The sequence below is a fragment of the Erpetoichthys calabaricus genome, chromosome 4, assembly GCF_900747795.2.
Source record: "Erpetoichthys calabaricus chromosome 4, fErpCal1.3, whole genome shotgun sequence".
Classification (NCBI taxonomy): domain Eukaryota; kingdom Metazoa; phylum Chordata; class Cladistia; order Polypteriformes; family Polypteridae; genus Erpetoichthys; species Erpetoichthys calabaricus.
The window spans coordinates 14,927,056-14,950,681 of NC_041397.2; the positions used below are offsets into that span (position 1 = coordinate 14,927,056).

The following is a 23,626-nucleotide window of genomic DNA, read 5'->3' on the forward strand; positions in this document are numbered from 1 at the left end:
ATGTGCAGGCCCCCATTTAGGTGAATTATGCCATTCCAAACAAGGAAAAGAAGATCCAATATCATGCTGACTCTGTCACACAGAAATAGTACAATGCCCATTTTTGTAGTTGTCCCTTTCTTGTTTTCTAATGCTTGCCTAGCAGTTCTAATTGATGAGCCCCAGTGTGCTAAATCTGGCCTCGTGTTAGCTGTACAACAAGTAACAGGTTACAACCTACAGATGTTCTGCAGCAATTAAAGTAAATGAAGCCTTTCAAATTAAAGCAAACAATTTGCAGAGGTGTCCCAACTTAAACACAATCTGTGTGTCTTAAAACAGAGATGTGACAGACTGTGTTACTGCACCCTGCGAAGTGCTACTTGGACTATATTACACTGTAGAAAGTTGTAAATTCAAGTGATAATGGCAAGAAAATGGCAATTAATAAATTAAGTGAGACAGAGCATTATTACCCTTAGAAGTGTAGGCCCTTTCATTTAGAGAGATTGCAAATTAAAATCAAAAGTGTCAGTGAGTCCAGTGGTGTCCTCCACAGTCCAAAGACAATTGGGAACTGGAAGAAATTCTGATAGGACGAGATCTGGCAGAGCCAAAGTCACAACCCCATCAGAAGACAAGTGTCTGAGGGTCACCATTGTGCATGGTCACAGGCGCCTCACAGCACAACAACTTAACAGTGCAGGTTAATAAAAGCGAGTGTCAGTTTGTACTGTGAAGAGGGGACTTTGGGCAGCTGGTTTGACAGGGCAAGTGGCAGGACAAAAGGACACAATAATGCTTTGAAATACCAGCTGTGGACTCCTGCAGACTGGAAGAAAGTCTTATGGACAGAGGAATCCAAATTTGCAATCTTCAGTTCATCGCCCAGGGTGTGTGTATGTGTGTATGCTGTCGAAGTGATGATGTGATGGTTCCTCAGTGTGTGACACCAACTGTCAGACATGGAGGAGGAAGTGTGAAGGTGTGGGGTTGTTTTACTGGAGGCAGAGTTGGTGACTGGCACAGAGTGACTGGCATTCTAAATCAAAAGGTTTACCACACAGTTTAGCTGTTATATCCGCAAAAGGGGGCTACTTTGATGAATCAAAAATATGAATAAAATTTTGTATGCTTAATGATTCCTTATTTTTTTTATATTTAGCATTGTTTATTTGCCTTTATTACGTGCATTTACATAAAAACTGAATGTAAGTGACACCTTTTATTGGCTAACTAAAAAGATTACAATATGCAAGCTTTCGAGGCAACTCAGGCCCCGATTGTAATCTCTTTAGTTAGCCAATAAAAGATGTCATTTTGCTTGACTTCTAACTACATTCACAATGACTAACACGGTACAACACCCTAGCACTACATAAAAACGGAAAATACTCACGTGTTCTAAAACTTTTAACTGGTAGTGTAATATGAGAGACGGAGTCCGTAAATGAAGAATTGTTTTTTAAAATTCTAAATGACAGTCCAATGATTAGGTCGGAGAAAACGAAAAAACAAATCTTTAGGAATTCCAGGCTAAAAGACCACCCAGTCCCCAGACACAACATTGCCCATTTTGTCCTGATTGCGTACTCTGTATATATTCTGATTAGCAGATAGATCTGATTTAGATATTGTAATTTTAGTGAGCGACTTTCCGAGCCATGCTGTCTAAATGAAGACCATTCGGGACAGTTGTTCATGTACCTCACAAGATCTCCTCAAAACTGGAACTGTAATATTTTTTCCTTAAGTCAGATGACCTAGATTAACATTTTGGTATCTAACAACCTAACCTGTAGGTGCTGATGACTTCATCCTCAGAAAGACAAACGTGTGATGTATGAATGAATAGTAAGTGATAAATCATTTCTTATTAACAATGAAATTATTACTTATAAGTTTCCATAGAAGAGTTCACAAAAATAAAATACCAATAAAGACACATGTGCACACACAATATGCTCTGTGTGTATCTGCGCTACCAGTGTGTTTGGATACACCCAGAAATTTTTGTGTAAATTAATATTTCTTTTATCAATACACCATTAAATTAATTTTAAAATACAGCCAATACATTTCTAGAGTTGTTAATGACTGTTACTGCTTGAAATAACTGATTTATAACTTATTCTTCACTTATGACTGCAAAGCCACAATTTCAATAGCCATTCCTTTGGTGTGCTAATGGTCACTTCATAAAGTTCATCCTTAAAAAGCTAATCGGTTATTAGAGATACCTGTGTAATTGCAGTAGCACCACTTAAACCTGTTACTCTGTTCAATTGGGTTGCAAGGTACTGGCATTCCTAAAGCTCAGTTCCGGGTTCAAAAATTTCCAAAATGAAACTGCTTTCTCAAGGTGACACTATGTGACAGATTGCCAAATACACACCAAATATCAGTGTCATTGCATCAGTGAAAAGATAACTCTGGGATGCTGGCCTTACAGGTAGAGTTTCAAGTCAAATACCATATGTGAAACTGGCAAATAAAAAAAAAATGTGGTAAAGTGGGTAAAATGACGCATCCATTGGGCATAAGATGACTGAAAGGCATTTTATGGTCAGCAATCTGGAGTCGTGTCTTCTCTGTTGCAGATGACACTGGTATTTGGCACATATTTAAGGAAGAAGCCAACTGAAGACCTACAAGACGTTTGTGTCCTTATCCTTTTATGCATTTGTGCATCTGGCCCTTCCCTTTCTTTTCCTGTCCTGGTTAGATTCAGTTCAGCCTCTACTCTCAAGACAGGAATAGACACTTTTGTATGAAATTTTCAGTTTCTTGGCATTCCATCACATGAAATAACCTTCATTCTGCAAACTAACAGCAGGCTGACATGTTACTTGAGAAAGCTGTTTTATTTTGACCATTTTTGAACCTAGAACTGAACTTTAGGAATGGCAGTATCTTATAATACAAATGGATAGAATAATGGGTTTCAGGGGTGCTATTGAAAACTAAAAAGGTTTCTCTAATAACCAATTAGTATGTAAACATGATTAATTAAGGACAAGCAAACAGAGTTGACCATTAGAACATGAACAAAATAGCAGCTGAAAATGAGGCTTGGCAGCCATATACGAATAATACATTAAAAATCAGCCAGTAATAGCCATTAGCAGCACTAGTAATGTCTAGGCTATATTTTTAAATCAATTTATGGTATGTCTTGAGAGGAGTTGTGGGATTATATGAGGAAGTCGGGAGTGGCAGAGAAGTATGTAAGAGTTGTACAGGATGTGTATGAGGGAAGTGTGACAGTGGTGAGGTCTGCAGTAGGAGTGACGGAGGTGGGATATGGAAGAAGATGATCCACTGTAGCAACCCCTAATGGGAGCAGCTGAAAGAAGAAGATGATATCTTATTAAGAAAGGAATACATTTCTATCAAAAACACAAACATTTCTGGGTAGGTCCAAACACCGTACTGGTAGTGTGTGCGCGCATGTGTCTTTATTAGTATTTTATTATGGTCAACTCTTCTGAGGAAATATCTAAGTAATAATTTCTTTGTTAATAAGAAGTGATTTATTCCTTAATATTTATTCATACATCACATTTTGTCATGTCTTTCTGATGATGAAGTCATAAACACCTACAATCGCCAAGGCAAGATAGGTCCTTAGATACTAAAATGCTATTCTAGATCTCTTTTGAGTAAGTAAAAAAAAATGTTATGGCCTGAGGCACATCTACTTCTGTCCTAAACTTTCTATATATGAGCAGCATGATTTTGAATGTGGCATAAGTGACCCCCAAAACTATAAAATCTAAATCAGATCCTATTTGCTAATCAGAGTATTTAAACAAATAATACTGATGATAATCCCTTTAATTGAGATGAGTTGACATTGTACATACATTTTTCACATCTAGAGGTTGCATTTATATTTAAAAACTACAACCCATGAAAAGATCTGACTAAATTCAATGTGAAGAATGTACAGTAATGCAGGAAATAAAGGTGTGGGTGGCAGGGAGCAAATACTTTATTACAAAAGATTGTCTTTTCAGTTTAATTGTTTTTTCTAATATCAACATCTGGGGCCTCATGTGTAAAACTTGCTTACATGAGACAGATATCACATATTTGGTTTTTTTTTTTAATATTTTGCAACTATGGTATGTGTGACGTGTGTTGGAGATTTGTTCAGACCACCACGTGGCTGTTTGTATGGGCAGACATAAGCACCTGGCATGAGTGCACTTACTGTGTCAGTCGCTATATGTAGTTCTGATCACTAAGTATCTGTTTGCTGACAGGAGCGTCTTTCAGGCCTGTAAAAGAGGAAAACACTAAATAAAATTTGTAAATTGAAATAACCTCTCTGGAACAAACAAACAAATAAGATTAGGTAAGAATAGTAATAAACAAGCGAAAAAGACAAAAAAAATAAATCCATGCATCTTATAAAACATAGATATATAATTAGTAGAAGGGTAGCATCCTTATATACAATATCAGTCTTTAAAGATGAGTCCAGTGTTAAGGTGAAGATGGCCGTGAGGACAGAAAAAGATAAAGTAAAGAATAATAATTAATAAATAGTATGCAAAAGATCTTCTTATATAATACGCTACCGTGGCTGTCCGTTTGTCTGTTCAAGATTTTAAATCACCTGTAGCTCACAAACCATTTGAACTACTGACCTGAAATTTAGTACACATATGCTACTTGACGTGTACTGTCTGGGTGATGATTTTTATTACTCTTTTTATTTTTATTTTACTTTATTGTAGAATCAGCTCTCTGTAGCGGCCAGCAGGACGGCCGTGCAGCACATGCATACAGGCGCCGTTCTCATCCCTACCACTTTCGTCGTCACTTCCCCTACCTCTTCATATCTTTAATCATTCTTGAGGCAGATTGAAGACTTACAGTGGGGCAAAAAAGTATTTAGTCAACCACCAATTGTGCAAGTTCTCCCACTTAAAAAGATGAGAGAGGCCTGTAATTTTCATCATAGGTATACCTAAACTATGAGAGACAAAATGAGAAAAAAAAAATCCAGAAAATCACATTGTCTGATTTTTAAAGAATTTATTTGCAAATTATGGTGGAAAATAAGTATTTGGTCACCTACAAACAAGCAAGATTTCTGGCTCTCACAGACCTGTAACTTCTTCTGTAAGAGGTTCCTCTGTCCTCCACTGGTTTTGTGTATTAATGGCACCTGTTTGAACTCGTTATCAATATAAACGACACCTGTCCACAACCTCAAACAGTCACACTCCAAACTCCACTATGGCCAAGACCAAAGAGCTGTCAAAGGACACCAGAAACAAAATTGTAGACCTGCACCAGGCTGGGAAGACTGAATCTGCAATAGGTAAGCAGCTTGGTGTGAAGAAATCAACTGTGGGAGCAATTATTAGAAAATGGAAGACATACAAGACCACTGATAATCTCCCTCGATCTGGGGCTCCACGCAAGATCTCACCCTGTGGGTTCAAAATGATCACAAGAACGGTGAGCAAAAATCCCAGAACCACACGGGGGGACCTAGTGAATGACCTGCAGAGAGCTGGGACCAAAGTAACAAAGGCTACCATCAGTAACAAACTACGCCGCCAGGGACTCAAATCCTGCTTAAGCCAGTACATGTGCAGACCCGTCTGAAGATTGCTAGAGAGCATTTGGATGATCCAGAAGAGGATTGGGAGAATGTCATATGGTCAGATGAAACCAAAATAGAACTTTTTGGTAAAAAACTCTACTCGTCGTGTTTGGAGGAGAAAGAATGCTGAGTTGCATCCAAAGAACACCATATCTACTGTAAAGCATGGGTGTGGAAACATCAGGCTTTGGGGCTGTTTTTATGCAAAGGGACCAGGACGACTGATCCGTGTAAAGGAAAGAATGAATGGGGCCATGTATCGTCAGATTTTGAGTGAAAACCTCCTTCTATCACCAAGGGCATTGAAGATGAAACGTGGCTGGGTCTTTCAGCATGACAATGATCCCAAACACACCGCCCGGGTAACGAAGGAGTGGCTTCGTAAGAAGCATTTCAAGGTCCTGGAGTGGCCTAGCCAGTCTCCAGATCTCAACCCCATAGAAAATCTTTGGAGGGAGTTGAAAGTCCGTGTTGCCCAGCAACAGCCCCAAAACATCACTGCTCTAGAGGAGATCTGCATGGAGGAATGGGCCAAAATACCAGCAACAGTGTGTGAAAACCTTGTGAAGACTTACAGAAAACGTTTGACCTCTGTCATTGCCAACAAAGGGTATATAACAAAGTATTGAGATGAACTTTTGTTATTGACCAAATACTTTTTTTCCACCATAATTTGCAAATAAATTCTTCAAAAATCAGACAATGTGATTTTCTGGATTTTTTTTTTCTCATTTTGTCTCTCATAGTTCAGGTATACTTATGATGAAAATTACAGGCCTCTCTCATCTTCTTAAGTGGGAGAACTTGCACAATTGGTGGCTGACTAAATACTTTTTTGCCCCACTGTAAGTGCTAGCTTAAATGAAAAATTAAAGAAAACGTACTTAATAATTGCAACACAAACACTGACTTAATAAGTTTTAACATGAAAAGATGCGGATTAAAGAAGAGAAGAAGCAGGCCGCTAGGGTGGAGTAAAGATGAGCTGCTCAGGAAGCAGCAAGCACATCAACCTCTGAGCAAACGAATGCTAAATGTACAGAGAAAGAGGATGAAGACTAGGAATGCTCAAATGAAGTGTATTTACTGCATGTTATCGTGCAGTTCGCCATTACTGGTAAATTAATAAAGCACAGTTACATAAGAAAGGTATATACTGTAACAAGAGAAGTAGAGTGCTTTTTTAAGTTTCTAAATGACAGTCTGATGATAAGGATAGATGGCCAGGGTAGATGGGGGAAAAAAAATTAATTCAGTTAAGCTGGAGAATTAAAAAAAAAATCTGCAGGGGTTCCAAGGCTAAAAGACCACACATTGGGCATTCTGCCACAGAATATATCAAAAACATTTAATCAGATTTGCTGGTTATATTAAAGTGATTGCCAAGACGTCGACACTCTAATCCACCAGCTGCCTGGGTGTCCCCCTCAGGACATTGTCCCATGACTTTTTTGTGTAGTACCTGCTGATCTGATCACCTCCTTTGTATTGTCTTGGCAGGGCTCCTTCCCCGGGAATCTGCAGCTTGTCTTGGTTCTCCGCCCCACCAGCTTTCTGCAACGCGCCTTATCTGACATTGTTTTTAAATTCAACAAGGATGAATTTAAAATGAAGGTGCCGGTATGTATACTCCTACAAGCTGCCATTGCCTTTTCCTAATGCTTTTGGACATTTGTAGAATACTGCTTGCTGTTTGCAACTCTTAGGAGAGCAATTACTCTCATGTCCTCATTCTGTGAGGCACCTCAAAGATAAGCACTAAGGGTCAATATCTGTGGATGCAGTGGACATCATTATCTAATCAGGTGAAGTGGTCGTACCTACTTCTCAGCAGAGATTAAATTTATAACTGTTGTAGAGCTTCTCCTTAAGGGTGGAACTAAGCCTGTCTTATTGTGAAGGAGATTTGCCTCATTGTCATCCCTTTGTATTGCAGATCATCATGCTGAGTTCAGTGACAGAATTGCACAGTTACATAGAGAGAACCCAGCTCACCCAAGAACTTGGTGGTACCCTGAAATATTGCCACAATGGGTGGATTTCCCGCAGGATTGTAAGTGTTCTGTTAAAGTGAGAACAGTCCTGAATCAGTGTTGCCACTGCTAGTAATATTTCTTGCTATTGGGAGTCTTTATGAAGGATTCTGGGCCTTTGTCTGTGTGTTTGTTTTTTTTTATGTTATACTACAGAAAAGGCAGTATCGTTTTTTTAATTACTGCATGAGACAAACCCCTCAGTGTGATTCTTGCTCTTGGCTGCATTCTGTCATGTCCCTATTCTAAGACACCTCTAAATCACCCATCCAGCCCTTCCTTGCCATTGGACAGTTTTTCATTATTCACCAAAGCTTAAAGAAGTCTCTAGCTTGGCATCCCTGTTGCATTTTTAATCTCTTCTTGGTTTCCTAACAAAAGAACATTTGTGCACCATAATTTAACAGGCTATTGAAGATTTTGCGCTAAAAGTGAAGAAGACAGCTCAGATCCTGCAGTCATTTGGGACTGAACTTGCAGAGACTGAATTGCCAAATGATGTGGAAGCAACCAAGAGCCTCTTAACACAACACACGGAAAAGAAAGTCAAAATGAAGGTAAGAAGCACATCATTGTCATAGCAGAGCACATTCGAGGTTTCTGGTCATCAAACTGAGAGCATCTTGGTAGAAGATGGAGTTCTGCAGATAGTTTTTCCTCCTTTCTAACAATGTGCGTCTGTCCTAACAGCCCTATCAGTCAACACAATCAGACTGATATCATAAAAGATTTTCAATGTCAATAATTTAATTTATAGGGGCGGAGTGGTGGCACTGAGGCTAGGGATCTGCACTGGCAATCGGAAGGTTGCCGGTTCGAATCCCGTAAATGCCAAAAGGGACTCTGCTCTGTTGTGCCCCTGAGCAAGGCCCTTAACCTGCAATTGCTGAGCGCTTTGAGTAGTGAGAAAAGCTCTATATAAATGCAAAGAATTATTATTATTATTATTGACAAGTTTATTGTACTTTATACATGGGAAGGTGTACAGCAATTGCATCTTTACAAGGCTGACAAGGTCTTATCTGGGACAATATAAATTGAAATGTTTTAACGACAGTGGAACTGAGCTTATAGTATTGTGTAAAGGTCAAGTTTTTATATTTCTCCGTGGTAATTTGTATTTGGATATTTTCAAATTGAAGTAGACAATTTATTGAAATGGATAAAGTCATCTGCTGAAAATATGATGCAGTAATTAGGAGAATCAAATGGATTTAAATGACAGGAGAGCCGCAAGCTCAAAAGTCCATGCAGATGCAGATACCCTTTCCCAAAATGTCTGTTACTGTGAATAGTTAAGTGAGCAGAAGATGAACTGATCATCAAAAGGCATAACGATAAAGATGACACATTTCTTTTCAACATTTTACACTAGATTAGTGTATTGTTTGTGTTTTGCACCATTTGTGATAATAACTGAGACCAGACATCGTGAAAAAGGTTTGGGGCAGCCACCCGTATAATTTCCCTGGCTGCAAAAGGCTTTTAGATTAGAACAGAGTTGTTCCTTCGACTGAGTCCAAGATAGAACTGACTCATTGATGTTAAGATGGTGGCTTTAAAGGCCCGTATGGGAAGTGACATCATCGAAGGGGCCGGATCCTGAAGTGATGTCTTCAAAAGGCCCAGACCCAGAAGTGACATCATTGAAGGGGCCGGACCCTGAAGTGATGTCATCAAAAGGCCCAGACCCAGAAGTGACGTCATCGAAGGGCTCAGACCCGGAAGTGACGTCTTCTGAGGTGCCGGAACCTGGCAGGATTTCTCAGGAAAGGTTTGCAGGGAACTGAGAAAGACAGTCAGTGCACCCCGCCGCCCCCTGGTCGGATGTGGTATTACTGTTACGTAAGCCCTTTAGCTGCCTCCTAATCACACATGTGTGACACATTGTACAGTGGAAAAAAGGAAAGGAGCACCATGCAAAAGTGTGGGCACCCTAACATATTTGAGGGGTCCCACATAACTTTTCCCAATGTGGTCTCAGACCCTCATTAGCTTGTTAGAGCTATGGCTTATTCACAGTTATCTTTAGGAAACCCCATGTGATGCATATTGCAAGCTGTATAAATTCTCTGAGATTTCAAAACTTGTCCCAACAATCAGCAGGCATGAGCTCCTCTAAGCAGCTGCCTAGAACTCGAATTGATGCTCACAAAGCACAAGAAGATAGTAAAGCGTGTTCAGGTAGCCGTTTCCCAAGTTTGTAATGTTATTAAGAAATGACAGTTAACAGAGATGGTGAAGGTCAATTTGAGGTTTGGAAGACCTTGGATTGCACATTGGATTCCTAGAAAGGCAAATAAAAAACCCCGTTTGACTGCTAAAGACATTCAGGAAGAATTAGCAGACTCTGGAGTGGTGGCGCACTGTTCTACTGTGCAGTGACCCCTCAACAAATATGACATGGTAGAGTGAGCAGAAGAAAAACCTTTCCTGCATCCTTGCCACGGAATTCAGTGCCTGAAGTTTGCAAATGAACATCTAAAAAAATGCCTGATGCATTTTGGAAATAAGCCCTGTGGACTGATGAAGTCAAAGTAGAACTTTTTGTTCACAGTGTGCAAAGGTATGTTTTTGAGAAAAAATGGTGCCAAATTCCAGGAAAAGAACACATCTCCAACTATTAACCTGTCAGTGGATCGATCAGGCTTTGGGCTTATGTTGCAGCCAGTGGCACTGGTAGAGAGAAGAAAGGATTTAAATAAATACCAGCAAATTCTGGAAACAAATATCACACCATCTTTAAAAAACTTGAAGTTAAAATGAGGATGGGCCCTACAACAAGATAACAATCTGAAACACACCTTAAAATGCACAATGGAATAGCTCAAGAGGCACAAGCTAATCAGTTTGCCATGGCCCTCACAGTCCAATCCCCATCTGGCCTTAATAAACATAATTGAAAATCTGTGCATAGATCTGTAAAGAGCAGTGCATGCAAGACGACCCAAGAATCTTGCAGAATTAGAAGCCTTTTGTAGAGATAAAAAAATGGAACTCTTGCAAATTAGGACTAAAGTGCAACTTAATAAAATGAGCTCCTTCCCAGTCCATCTTGGCGGTGATCTCATCAGACCTGCCTCTACTGCAAAGAATCTTGGTGTCATTTTTGATTCCTCCCTCTCTTATTCCACCCACATACATCACATTAAGAAACTTTCTTACTTTCAACTCTGTAGCATATCCCATGTTCGCTCCTTCCTCTCCTTTTCTAATGCTGAGAAACTTGTCCATGCTTTTATCACATCCCACATCGATTATTGTAATTCCCTACAATAGAAGGTGCCCCTTCTAATCTTATATCACAGCTCCAGCTTATTCAAAAGTCGGCTGCAAGAGTCCTTACACGGACCAGCAGCAGCGAGCACATCACACCCATCCTGCTCCGTCTTCACTGGCTCCCTGTGTCTTACAGAATCGAATATAAAATCCTACTTATAACTTACAAAGCCTTAAATAACCTCGCGCTAAACTACATCAGTGACCTTCTCCATCACTATGTGCCTGCCTGCCCACTAAGGTCCTCTGATTCTGGTAATCTTGTTGTGCCCCTCACTAATCTACACTCCATGGGTGACAGCAGGGCCTTCAGCTGTATAGCACCCAGACTCTGGAATGACCTACCAAAATTAATCAGGTCAGCTGACTCCATGAATTCTTTTAAAAAACAACTCAAAACTCATCTGTTCAGGAAGGCTTTTAGCTCTACTTGACTTTATTACCCTTCTCTCAGTTTACCTCTCTGTCAAGATGCTCATGTAACCTGTGAGTGTGTGCGAGACCATCAATTATGTTGTCTGTTAGGCTTTTTGTCTGAATTTACTGTCTTAATCTTCATTATTTATTTATCTGGTTTGTACAATGCTATATACTGTATACGCTGCCGTTCTTTATTATATTCTGTAAGTGCCTTGAGCATGGGAAAGGTGCTATATAAATAAAATGTATTATTCTTATTATTATAAATGGTAGAAAATACCCCAAGTAAGAACTGAAAGACTCTTAGCTAGCTACAAAAAGCGTTTGCAAGCAGTGATGCTTGCCAAAGGGGGGGGGGGTCTTTCTAAGTACTGACCAAATAAATGTGCCCAGACTTTTGCATGCCACAGTAAGGACTTCAGATTCCTTCCACCCATTGTGATCAATCATGTTAGTAATATAGTAATATAGTAATAGATTCAGGAGCACAGCTGTAACATTCAGACCCCTTTCAGTGTACCAAACACCTAGAAGTGACAGGTTTAACCACTGTGGTAAATCAGCCCCAACACAGACAGGCATGGTGACACAAGTCCAAAAGCACACGCTTTTTATTTCTTTTTCTTTTCTTTTCACAGCACACAGTGCCCACAATTCTCCAATAAGTAATGCTCAATCCTTTTCTCTTTCTTTCTTTCTTTCTTACTTTTCTTTTGCCGCCTCCACTCCTCTCCTCGCAAGCTCTGTCCTCTTGGAATGGAGTGAGGCGGCCTCTTTTATATTAAATCTGGAAATGCTCAAGTTGCGCTCCCATTATTTTCCGGCACTCCTGGGTGTGGCGAAAATGGTGCATGGGCACCCGGAAGTATTCCAGGTGTCCCTGGATCTTCTTCTAGCAGCACTTCCGAGTGTAGCGGAAGTGCTGCCGTCCAGGGCTCCATAATTGTCCGGGCGCCCCCCGGCAGCGGCCACAGGTCCCAGCAGGGTTGAGCTTCCAAGCTGCAATCCCATGGCCCTGATACAAACCAGGGGGGCTGCCCTCTCATGTACCAGGGGAGGTATCGTCTTTCTCCCGGTCCTTCCTTAAAGGCATCCCAGCCAGGCAAAGGCCCCAGCCGTCCATCACACCACTTATATTAACAGTAAATTAATAGTATGAATGTAACCTGACACTTGTGTCTAAACTAGTCACATCCATCCATCCATCCATTATCCAACCTGCTATATCCTAACTACAGGGTCACGGGGGCCTGCTGGAGCCAATCCCAGCCAACACAGGGCGCAAGGCAGAAACAAATCCCGGGCAGGGCACTAGCCCACCGCAGTAGTCACATTTTAGTTGTTCCCAAAATTCGAAAGTTGGAACACTGACATGTTCTGTTCTTCTTTTAGGGTCGTGTTTTGAGTCACTGGTGAGGATTGAGCTGGTGGCTTTCGTGTTTTACTCTTGAATTCCTTGGCCATAAGTGGGTGATGCTGAGAGCCTAAAGTAGACACATTTGAATGTTGCTTTTTTTATTTGTCAAGTGTAGCAGTAGGGGGCGCTAGAGCTCCCTTGAACCCTCAGGTACCACTCCAAACACCGGGTAAAATTATAATTATTATTTATTTTATAATAACTATGTGCACAAAGCACCCTCCACTCCACACTACACATACAAGTACGATAATCAATAACAATGCTCCACTCCAAGACACTTCGCCACCCTACCTCCCAGCTCAGCTCAGTGTCTGGGCTTTCCCACAGTCCTTTTATATTCCCTGACCTGGAAGTGTTTCCCATCCTACAGTCCATGTGATTTCTTATCACTTCCGGGTCAGATAAAAAGTCCTTCTCTTCACGTCGTTCCTTCTGGTCATATGATCATGACGTGCTTCCGGGTTATAGGGCACGTATAAGTCCTTGAGCCTCCCTGCAGTGTCCTCTGGTGGGCCCCACGGTGTCCAGCAGGGTTGGGAATAAAAACTCCATTGTCCATAATTCCCTGCTGGTCTTTGGGGCACTTCCATGCTACAGGGAGGGCTCCATCTATCGGCCTGGGGGTATTGGCCGGGATGAACAGCCAGCCATCTCCCACACAAGTTAAATCTTTTCACAAATAAAATTCTGAAACCCGCTTAATCCAAGTCAAGGTTTTGGAGGTGCTGTAGCTCGTGCTGTTATCTTTGGTTGAGGACACATAAGAGACTCTAAAAACACCCCAAGTCCCCATAGTTCTTGAATGTAAAAACTGGTAGGTTACTTAGTGCCACCCAGGTTTTGAAGAGGGAGCTTGAAAATATATTTTGGTGCCAAGCATCACTAGAAACTAGTTTTGTAATTCTTTTATAATGTTATCTGTGTCATAAATGTCAATTGCACTATATTCAACAAAACAAGATATAAAACATATATTTACATTCACCACCTTTGGTGAATAACATGGAGTCAGCACTGTATTGGAATAGAAGAATGCATAGAAGATGAACGGTTCCACCTGATTTTTATTGTTTAAAAACCAAGGGATGCTTGTGTGAATGCCTGTGTGTCTAACTCCTGTGTGCTTTGGCTTCACTGTTTTCAAGACTGACCTGAGGATGGCTTTGGGTCAAGGCCACGAACTGCTCAAGAACATCAATGAGCCCTTCAGCAAGGACCCTGATTACAAGCTCAATCAAGATGAAGTTGAAAACCTGAACACAGTTCAGAGGTGAGAGAAGTCATTCCTGTGAAATGGCGGGTAAGCAGGTATCACGCTTCTGGTTTTATTAATAAAGAAAACCTTTTTGGAACAACATTATGAAATCAAACCCCCCCCCCCCCCCCATTCCTCAACCCCCTGCTCAGGTGCATATTACTATACAATTCCTTCCAGCTGGAGGGTATACAGTATATTTAATAAAAGTGGATACAGCCTGCCTTTGCACTGTGTTAGACATTGGCAACTGGACTTTATGAGCCGTTTAAAAGAAATATCAGTAACACTTGGCATATAATTCACATCACATAGCTGTTTTCTGAAAAGGTGTAAAAGAAATAGCCATCAGTTTTTTTAACATACAAAAACCCTGCTCAGTCGGATTTAAATTGGGTGACTGACTTGGCCAGTCAAGAATTTTCCATTTTGTAGCTTTTTTGTGCTGCCGTAGCAGTATTTTTTGGATCATGTTGTATGATAAAGTGCCATTCAGTGAGTTTGGAGGATTTACTAGAATTTGAGCAGATCAGATGTTTCTCTACACCTCAGAATTCATTGTGCCACTGCCAACAGTGTGCCAGGACTTGTGACAGCCATACATGCCTAAGCCATAACTCCTCCAGCACCGTGTTTCACAGATGAGGTGGTCTGCTTTGGATCTCGGGCAGTTCCTTTTCATCTCCACACTTTGTTCTTGCCATCACTTTGATCAGGTTCAACTTTCTCTTGTCTGTCCACAAGACCTTTTCCCAAAATTCTTCATGCTCTTTTGAGTCCTTTTTCACAAACTGGAAACCCACCATTGTGACTAACTATTAGTTTGCATCTTGCGGTGTGTCCTCTGTGTTTCTGTTCATAAAGTCATCTGCTGATAGTCATCTCTGACACACACACACACCTGAAGGCTGTTTCTGATCTGTCAAACAGGAATTGGGGGCTTTTTCTTTACCAAAGTGAGGATTCTTCTGTCATCAGCAGTGGAGGTCTTCCTTGGCCTACCAGTCCCTTTGAGATTACTGAGCTCACCAGTGTGTTCTTTCTTCTCCATGATATTCCAGTTGATTTTGATCATCCTAAGGTTTTACTGATGTCTCAAATTATTTTATTCTTGTTTTTCAGCCTCATAACGGCTTCTTTGACTTTCATCAGCATAACTCTTGTCCTCATGTTGAACAATGACAACTACAGACTCCAAAGATAGTCTGTAGTTAGAAGCAAGTCAGGGTATCTTATGTCTGCTCTAATGAAGCAATAAAAAAACCCTTTGACGGCAATTGTCCAAACATCATGATGCCCTGAGATAGGGGACAATGCATAAAAAGTGTTGTCATTTCTACATAGCGTGAAGAAATAGATGCAAATACCTTTGAATGAAATTCTGTAAACTGAATTGTTTGATTTGTAATTTATAACTGTGGAGTAAATCCTAAACTGCTGTCACTGTCCTGCTCCACTGACAGATTGAGGAGATCGTTTCTCCCCCAAACTATGCGACTCTTTAATTCCACCCAGAGGGGTAAACGTTAACATTCAACATTATACATAGTTATTGTCTGTTTTTCACCTGCATTGTTATCATTCTTTAATTTAATATTATTTATTGTATCAGTATGCTGCTGCTGAAGAATGTGAATTTCCCATTGGGATTAAGAAAGTATCTATCTATCTATCTATCTATCTATCTATCTATCTATCTATCTATCTATCTATCTATCTATCTATCTATCTATCTATCTATCTATCTATCTATCTATCTATCTATCTATCTATCTATCTATCTATCTATCTATCTATCTATCTATCTATCTATCTATCTATCTATCTATCTATCTATCTATCTATCTATCTATCTATCTATCTATCTATCTATCTATCTATCTATCTATCTATCTATCTATCTAAATGGGGAAATCAAAGGAAAATGTGTCTTTGTCCCATACGTTATCATGGAGGGCACTCTGTGTATTTACTGTTATGCAGTCTTATCAGATATCTCGGTGTTCTTTCACCTGACTCATCCACGTTTGTAGGCTGAGCCATATGTTCTCTTTTTCAAAGATTTTTATTGTTTCTTTTTCTGTCAGGCAGCTTTGCTTTCCAGGCTGTAGTCCATCCCCTCTTTTCAATTTAATTACTGCGCATTTCTAACTGTGAACTTTTTAAGCTTTTAGTTATGGCTTAGTCTTCCTCCACAGCAGTGTTTTTTTTTTTTCTCAGATGAATAGAGATTTACTGTAATAATAATAACTTGTTTTCATGTATCGCTTTTCTCACTACTCACAGTGCTCTCCTCGCAGTGAGGACCCGTGATCCCCTTAGTGCGAGCATAAGCACTACCGCTGCGCCACCTGTGTGAATAGTTCTGATGGCCCCTGACAGTCTCGTATCGTTATCCTGTAGTGCTTTGTCGTGTGTTTTCTCAAACATTGGTTCACATTCAGTAGTTGGCGTCTGCAATATTTAGCCACATGACATGTTCAATGCAAATTCAGCTTTCGGGACTAAAGATAGTAAATCATGACACTTCAAAAACACTGCAGAGTATAGCAGCCTGTTCAAAAGAGATGCAGATGGTGGTGGTGGGCTGGTAATTAGCAAGCAGCGTCATTACCTTAGTTAGGAATAGAAGCATTTTATTGATTAGTGGCATGGCCACAATTTCCTTTTTTTTTTTTTTTTATTTGCTTTTAGCATTTCAGTCCCTGCTTTCTATTGGTGTACAAAGGAGGTGAACAGCATACAAAGCCAGGGGGCAAATTCTTGTCTGTTACATGTATAATACAGAAAGTTTTAAAGAAAACCAACACAAGTGTTAGAAAGAAATTGGCCCTGGTCCTGTTTGTACCTTGGCTAGTAAGCTTTCGTTGGCGTGAGATAATTGCAAATTCAGCTCTTCACACTTCCTCATGTGTTCTGTAAGCTGGTGCACCCACATATTTGCTCTGCTCTGTGAAGTCGTCTCTTACGTTGTGTACTCCACTATTTTAACCAGTTAGTTTGACAAATGCCTTATTCTGGTGTTGTAGTTTGATCAGGTGGGTTTTTCAAACAGGAGAATGTTGTTCTTATTTTGAAAGCCGTTTAACTCTGACAGATATTGATTTCTTTTTATTGGTCAAACTGATATTCAGGTGCTTGATGGGACTAATCTGAGTGCCAAGTTGGTGACGTTTTATGCAGCTGCAGCGGTTATACAGCTAATTTGTTTTCAGGCCCTTCACATTGTTTTCTTCTGATTGCAGGTTGCAGGCTCAGCTGAATGAGACAGAAGCCGCTTTTGATGAGTTCTGGGACCGGCATCATCTTAAGCTCGAGCAGTGCCTGCAGCTTCGCTACTTTGAGCAGGACTTCCGAGAGGTGAGGCAAGAAAATGAGTTCAATGGAGGAGAACGATGAAAGCAGCAGCAGCTGAATTGTTACTGCTTTTCTGTTAAATGGGGTGATGTATCTGGCCCTGTGCCACGTGAGATGGAGTCTTTGTGGGAGGATTGGTGCCAACTTAGGCCTTTCAAGCTTTTTTTACTCTGAAATTAGCATAAAAATAAAACCTTACCCACAGCTTTGCAAACTGGATCTTTCTGAGTGTGTAGGGTCTGCTGGACACTTTCTTGTTGGTAACCTTGTGGGCATGTTTAGGGGAACGCAAGTTTGTGAACTTCTTTCTTAAAATCCTGCCATAGTGTGCTGGATTTAAGGTGGATTTTTGCATTTTGCAGTTAACTAAATTTTCTTTTAGTTGAATTCATTCATTGAGAGACAGCCCAACACTCCTGTTGTCCAAGGGCTGCTTTGACTATGGAAGGAACCAGTCCACTCAGACTTACTCACAATATTGTTTGCTAATGGCAACACTACATGATTGTAAGCAATTAAAACTGTGATTGAGAGCTTGGTATCCTTTGTTATTCAGCTTAACTGGTTGCCATAGTCATGACAGTTTCAAATGGAACCTATTTAACATACTGCTTATCTGAAAGGTTGTCGGTTCAAATCCTATTACTGCCAGAAGGGATCCTACTCCATAGGACCTTTAAGCAAGGCCCTTAACCTGAAAACTGCTCCAGGGGCGATATTCAATGGCTGACCCTGCCCTCTAATCTGTGAAAAGACAATTTTCCCTCAGGGAATAATAAAGTACATTATTGCCAAAAGTATTGGGACCCCCCTCCAAATCATTGAATTTAGGTGTTCCAATCACTTCCATGGCCACAGGTGTATAAACTCAAGCACCTCGGCATGCAGACGGCTTCTACAAATATTTCTGAAAGAATGGGTCGCTCTCAGGAGCTCAGTGAATTCAAGCCTGGTACCGTGATAGGATGCCACCTGTGCAATAAGTCCATTCATGAAATTTCCTCACTACTAAATATTCCACGGTCAACTGTTAATGGTATTATAACAAAGTGGAAGCAACTGGGAACAACCGCAACTAGCCACGAAGTGGTAGGCCACGTCAAATCACAGAGTGGGGACAGCACATGCTGAGGTGTGCAGAAGTCGCCAACTTTCTGCAGAGTCGATAGCTACAGACCTCCAAAAGCTCAAGAACAGTGCAGCGTCATCACCAAGTGCAATGCAAAACGTCGGATACAGTGGTGTAAAGCCCACCGCCACTGGACTCGAGAGCAGTGCAGACGTGTCTTCTGGAGTGACGAACCATGCAACCCGATGGATGAGTCTGGCCAGGAGAATGGGACTCGTCTGACTGCATTCTGCCAAATGTAAAGTTTGGTGGAGGGGGGGATTATGGTGTGGGGTTGTTTTTCAGGGGTTGGGCTTGGCCCCTTAGTTCCAGTGAAAGGAACTCTTAATGCTTCAGCATACGAAGCCATTTTGGACAATTTCATGCTCCCAACTTTGTGGATGGCCTCTTCCTGTTCCAACATGACTGCACATGTGCCAGTGCACAAAGCAAGGTCTATAAAGAAATGGATGAGCGAGTTTGGTGTTGAGGAACTTGACTGGCCTGCACAGAGCCCTGACCTCAGCCTGACAGAACACCTTTGGGATGAATTTGAGCGGAGACTGCAAGCAAGCCAGGTGTTCTCGTCCAACATTGGTGCCTGACTTCTCCAATTCTCTCCTGGTCACAAATTCCCATAAACACACTCCTACACCTTCTGGAAAGCCTTCCCAGTAGAGCGGAAGCTGTTACAGCTGCGAAGGGTGGGCCAACTCCATATTAAAGCCTGGGATGTCATTAAAGTTCATGTGTGTGTAAAGGCAGGTGTCCCAATACTTTTGCAAGTACGGTGTATATATCGTAATGTGTGGGTCACAGACTTGCAGAAGAGAAGAGCTAGTAAGTCCAGGTTTCCGAATAAAAAATCTTTATTGTTGTCAAGATAGGAATGTGATCAAAGCATTTATCCAAACGGGAGCTGTCACTTCAGCACAGACAAACACAGCAAGCACGCATTGGCATTGACCCTGCACAAGCTCCCTTCTTCTGATTAAAAGAACAGATAGCCTTCCTCAGAAAGAAAACTGAAAGTAAGCCTACTATGGTCAGGTCGGGGACCAGTTTTAAATGTTCCCCGTATCAACTAGCTTCTGACAGACATATCACACAGGCAGCCTGCAAACTTGAAGTTGCACTGAGTGATGGCACATAGCACAGTTGGGGAGTTGTCAGAGTCTCAAAAATCTCATAATATGTTGTCAATTCTCACTCATTCACACATTGGGCACTAGTTTACAGAACACAAAGGTCATCCTGAATTCACATCCTCAACTTGCATGTGCAAAAAGTGCCTTCAGTGAAGTTCAGTGCTCTATCAATCCTTCTCAGCTACATTCTGCATGTGATGTTTCTGTTTTCAGGTAAAAGCATCCTTGGATTTGGACTCTGAGAGGCTGTCATCATCCTCAGTCTTGGGAAACACCTCAGGACATGTGGAGCACCTTCTGCGGGAGCTCACCAGCCATGAGGAGAAAACCTGTGTAAGAAAAACTGTTATGACTGGTTCAGGTCTTTACTTTATTTGCAGTATCTTGTGCCTCACTTGTAGTAGTAATGCTTTTTCTTTTGGGAATGTGTGGAATAGGAATAAAGTCTTTGTCAGCTTTATGTCACAGCACAGAATGCTCTTAAAAATAAAGGCTGCCAGAAAGGTTCTTCAGAGTGATGCCATGGGGGAACCATTTTGGGTTCCCAAAAGACCCCTTCACATGAAGGTTCCAGAAAGAATCTTTCTTTATTTAGATCCATAACAGGCTCCATACAGCAAATAATCATGACTAGATGGTAACAGATTAGTGAAATACCAAGGGGTCGAGATTTTAAAAGGAGTCTTACTGCCTACAATAACACATGCTAAGGTTTTCTTCATCTGTTAGTTTCCTGATATTTTGGATACCATACATTAAAGATTTAATTTTTTCTACATATTAGGAAGCTTTACAAAGCACAAAGAACCAACTTCATATGCAAAGAGCCCATCCCAGAATGAAAGGGTGTGTGTTGAAAGAATAATACTACAAGGAACCACACAACCCAGTAAAGAACCATAAACTGCCAGGAAAGAACCAGTGTATTTAAGAGTGATGGGTGTCTTTTTTCAGAAGGAGAGTGCTTTATTGGATTATTCTTTCTTGTTCCTCTGTTGTTTATCCTTTGCATGTATAATAAAATTTGTTTCAAGTTCAAATATGTATATAGCTGTTTAAATGAGTTATTTTTTGCATCTTATACTGTTCTCCGAAAATTTCAAATGGCCTGCATTTGTTTAACAGGAACTTCTAGACAGAGCTAAGGACCTTGCATCTGAGGGGGACAAGCTTATCAGGGACAATCATTATGCAGTGGATTCTATTTCCCCCAAATGTAATGAACTCCGACTTTTGACAGAGGATTTGGCCGCCTGTTTACAAACAAAGAAAGCACAACTTCATAAGTCACTGGAGCTACATCAATCGCTGGAAAGGGTGGGTCTGCTATGCATTTCATTTCAGCTTGGGCGCACATTGGTAGTTTATTTTAAGCCTCTTGGCAGTTACCTCGTCAAGCTTGTTTTTTTATTATGTCATAATAACTATTGAAAACACATAATAAATACAGAAATTGGTATGTAGTGTTGCATAAGCACAGCATGAATCTTACAGTGATTCTTTGAGATACTTGGAGATACAGATTAATCAGTATCTTACATATAAACATCTACGTGTAGAAGTGTGTGTGTCTGTCTGTCCGGCCCGGAAGTGTGAGGCTACAGCATGAAGCTGAAAGAAAGCGACTCCGTCACCAAAGTGAAACCTCCGACAAACGTCAGACTCGCTAGGCCGTTAATACACAAGCGAGGCAAGGATATCGGCAAAACGATAACCTCCGAGGAGAGAGAAACTTGCTTAGCCGCTAATAGACAAGGGGGGCAAGCACATCCGCAAAATGATACCTCGGAGGAGAGAGAAACTCACTTAGGCACTAATACACAAGTGAGGCGAACACATCAGCAAAACGAAACCTCAGAGTAGAGAGAAACTCGCTTAGCCACTAATACACAAGCAAGGTGAGCACATCAGCAAAACGAAACATCTGAGGAGAAACTCGCTTAGCCGCTAATACACAAGTGAGGCAAGCACGTCCGCAAAACGAAACCTCAGAGGAGTGAGAAAAAGCGTGGCAAGCACGTGCGCAAAACAAAACCTCAGAGGAGAGAGAAACTCGCTTAGCCGCTAATACACAAGCGAGGCGAACACATCAGCAAAACGAAACCTCCGAGTAGGGAGAAACTCGCTTAGCCGCTAATACACAAGGGGGGCGAGCACATCCGCAAAATGATACCTCCGAGGAGAGAGAAACTCACTTAGCCACTAATACACAAGCGAGGTGAGCACATCAGCAAAACAAAACATCTGAGGAGAAATTGCTTAGTCGCTAATACACAAGCGAGGCAGGCATGTCCGCAAAACGAAACCTCCGAGGAGAGAGAAAAAGCGAGGCAAGCACGTGCACAAAACAAAACCTCAGAGGAAAGAGAAACTCTCTTAGCCGCTAATACACAAGCAAGGCGAGCACATCAGCAAAACTAAACCTCCGAGGAGAGAGAAACTCGCTTAGCTGCTAATATACAAGCAAGGCGAACACATCAGCAAAACGAAACCTCAGAGTAGAGAGAAACTCGCTTAGCTGCTAATACACAAGCGAGGTGAGCACATCAGCAAAACGAAACATCTGAGGAGAAACTCGCTTAGCCGCTAATACACAAGCGAGGCAAGCACGTCCGCAAAACGAAACCTTCGAGTAGAGAGAAACTCGCTTAGCCGCTAATACACAAGCGAGGCGAGCACATCAGCAAAACGAAACCTCAGAGGAGAGAGAAACTCGCTTTGCCACTGATAGACAAGGGGGGTGAGCACGTCCGCAAAACGAAACCACCAACTCTGCATTTCAATTTTTTTTCTGACAAGTTCAATAGTTTCTAGGAGCCCAGGCTTTTTACAGCATGGGTTTACACAGCTAGTTTGATAAAAAAAAATCTTTCACACAGTGTGTCTTTTGGGTGCTTTACAATACACATACAGGCGCGGACAAATTTGTTGGTACTCCTCCGTGAAAAAAGAAGAACTTGAAGCTGACAAAATATTCATTGGCACTCATCATCCTGGATTCCATATTCAACAAAAATGAGACCTTGCTTTAGAGCTTTGATTCAACAGATTATTTCAACTAATAACACAAATGTTAATGGTATGGACCAAAATGATGGGACCCTTCATTTAATATTTTGTTGCACAATCTCTGGAAATCAGCAATTCCAGGTGCTCTCCATGAGACTTCTGCACCTGTTGACATGTCGTTTGGCCCACTTTTCCTGAGGAAACTGCTCCAGCTATGTCAGGTTTGAAGGGGTCTTCTCCAGACTGCATGTTTCACTTCTATCCATGGATATTCAATACGATTCAAATCGGGTGTCACAGAAGGCCACCTCAGAACAGTCCAATGTTTTGTTCTTAGCTATTCTCAAGTGCTTTTAGCTGTGTGTTTTTGGCTCCTTATCCTGTTGAAGGATCCGTGACCTGCGACTGAGCTTTCTGACACTGAGCAGGATGTTTCACTCCAGAATGTCTGGATAGTCTTGAGATTTCATTGTTCCCTGCTCAGACTCACGGCACCCCGTGCCAGATACAGCAAAGCAGTCCCAGCACATAACTGAGATTCCTCCTTATTTGTTTTCTTTGAAAGCTTAATTTCTTGTCTGTGGACATAAAGCTGATTTGACTTGCCAGAAAGCTCCTGTTTTGTCTCATCTGTCCAAAGGACATTCCCCCAGGACCATTTTAGCAAACTCCAGTCTGGCTTTTTTATGTTTTTCATTTAACAATGGAGTCCTTTTGGGTCTTCTTTCATTGAGCCCAATGTCACTCAAAAAGCAACGGATAGTTCAATCAGATACTGATTGACCTTAACCACAGAGCTCAGCTTGTATCTCTTTGGAAGTTGTAGTTGTACTTGGCTTTTTCTCTGCCATTCTCATTATCCTTCTGCCCATTCTGGCAACGATTTTTCCTTTTGTGGCCGCATCCAGGAAAGTTGAATACAGTCCCATGGATCTTCAACTTCATCATAATATTTGCAACTACATGAAGCTGCTTGGAAATGGTCTTCTAGCCTT

At 41.2% G+C, this 23,626-nt stretch overlaps 1 protein-coding gene across 12 annotated transcripts in view; it reads left to right on the plus strand.

Moving 5' to 3' along the window:
• mcf2la (mcf.2 cell line derived transforming sequence-like a) overlaps nt 1-23,626 on the plus strand; it is a 324,509-nt gene that overhangs the window by 257,165 nt on the left and 43,718 nt on the right. For all 12 annotated transcript variants that reach the window (XM_051926314.1, XM_051926317.1, XM_051926322.1 and 9 more), the window contains exons 5-11: nt 7,103-7,222; nt 7,539-7,655; nt 8,043-8,192; nt 13,900-14,024; nt 17,255-17,369; nt 19,836-19,955; nt 20,748-20,939. In XM_051926314.1, coding sequence (XP_051782274.1) covers nt 7,103-7,222; nt 7,539-7,655; nt 8,043-8,192; nt 13,900-14,024; nt 17,255-17,369; nt 19,836-19,955; nt 20,748-20,939 — 939 coding nt within the window. The remainder of the gene's footprint in view (nt 1-7,102; nt 7,223-7,538; nt 7,656-8,042; nt 8,193-13,899; nt 14,025-17,254; nt 17,370-19,835; nt 19,956-20,747; nt 20,940-23,626) is intronic.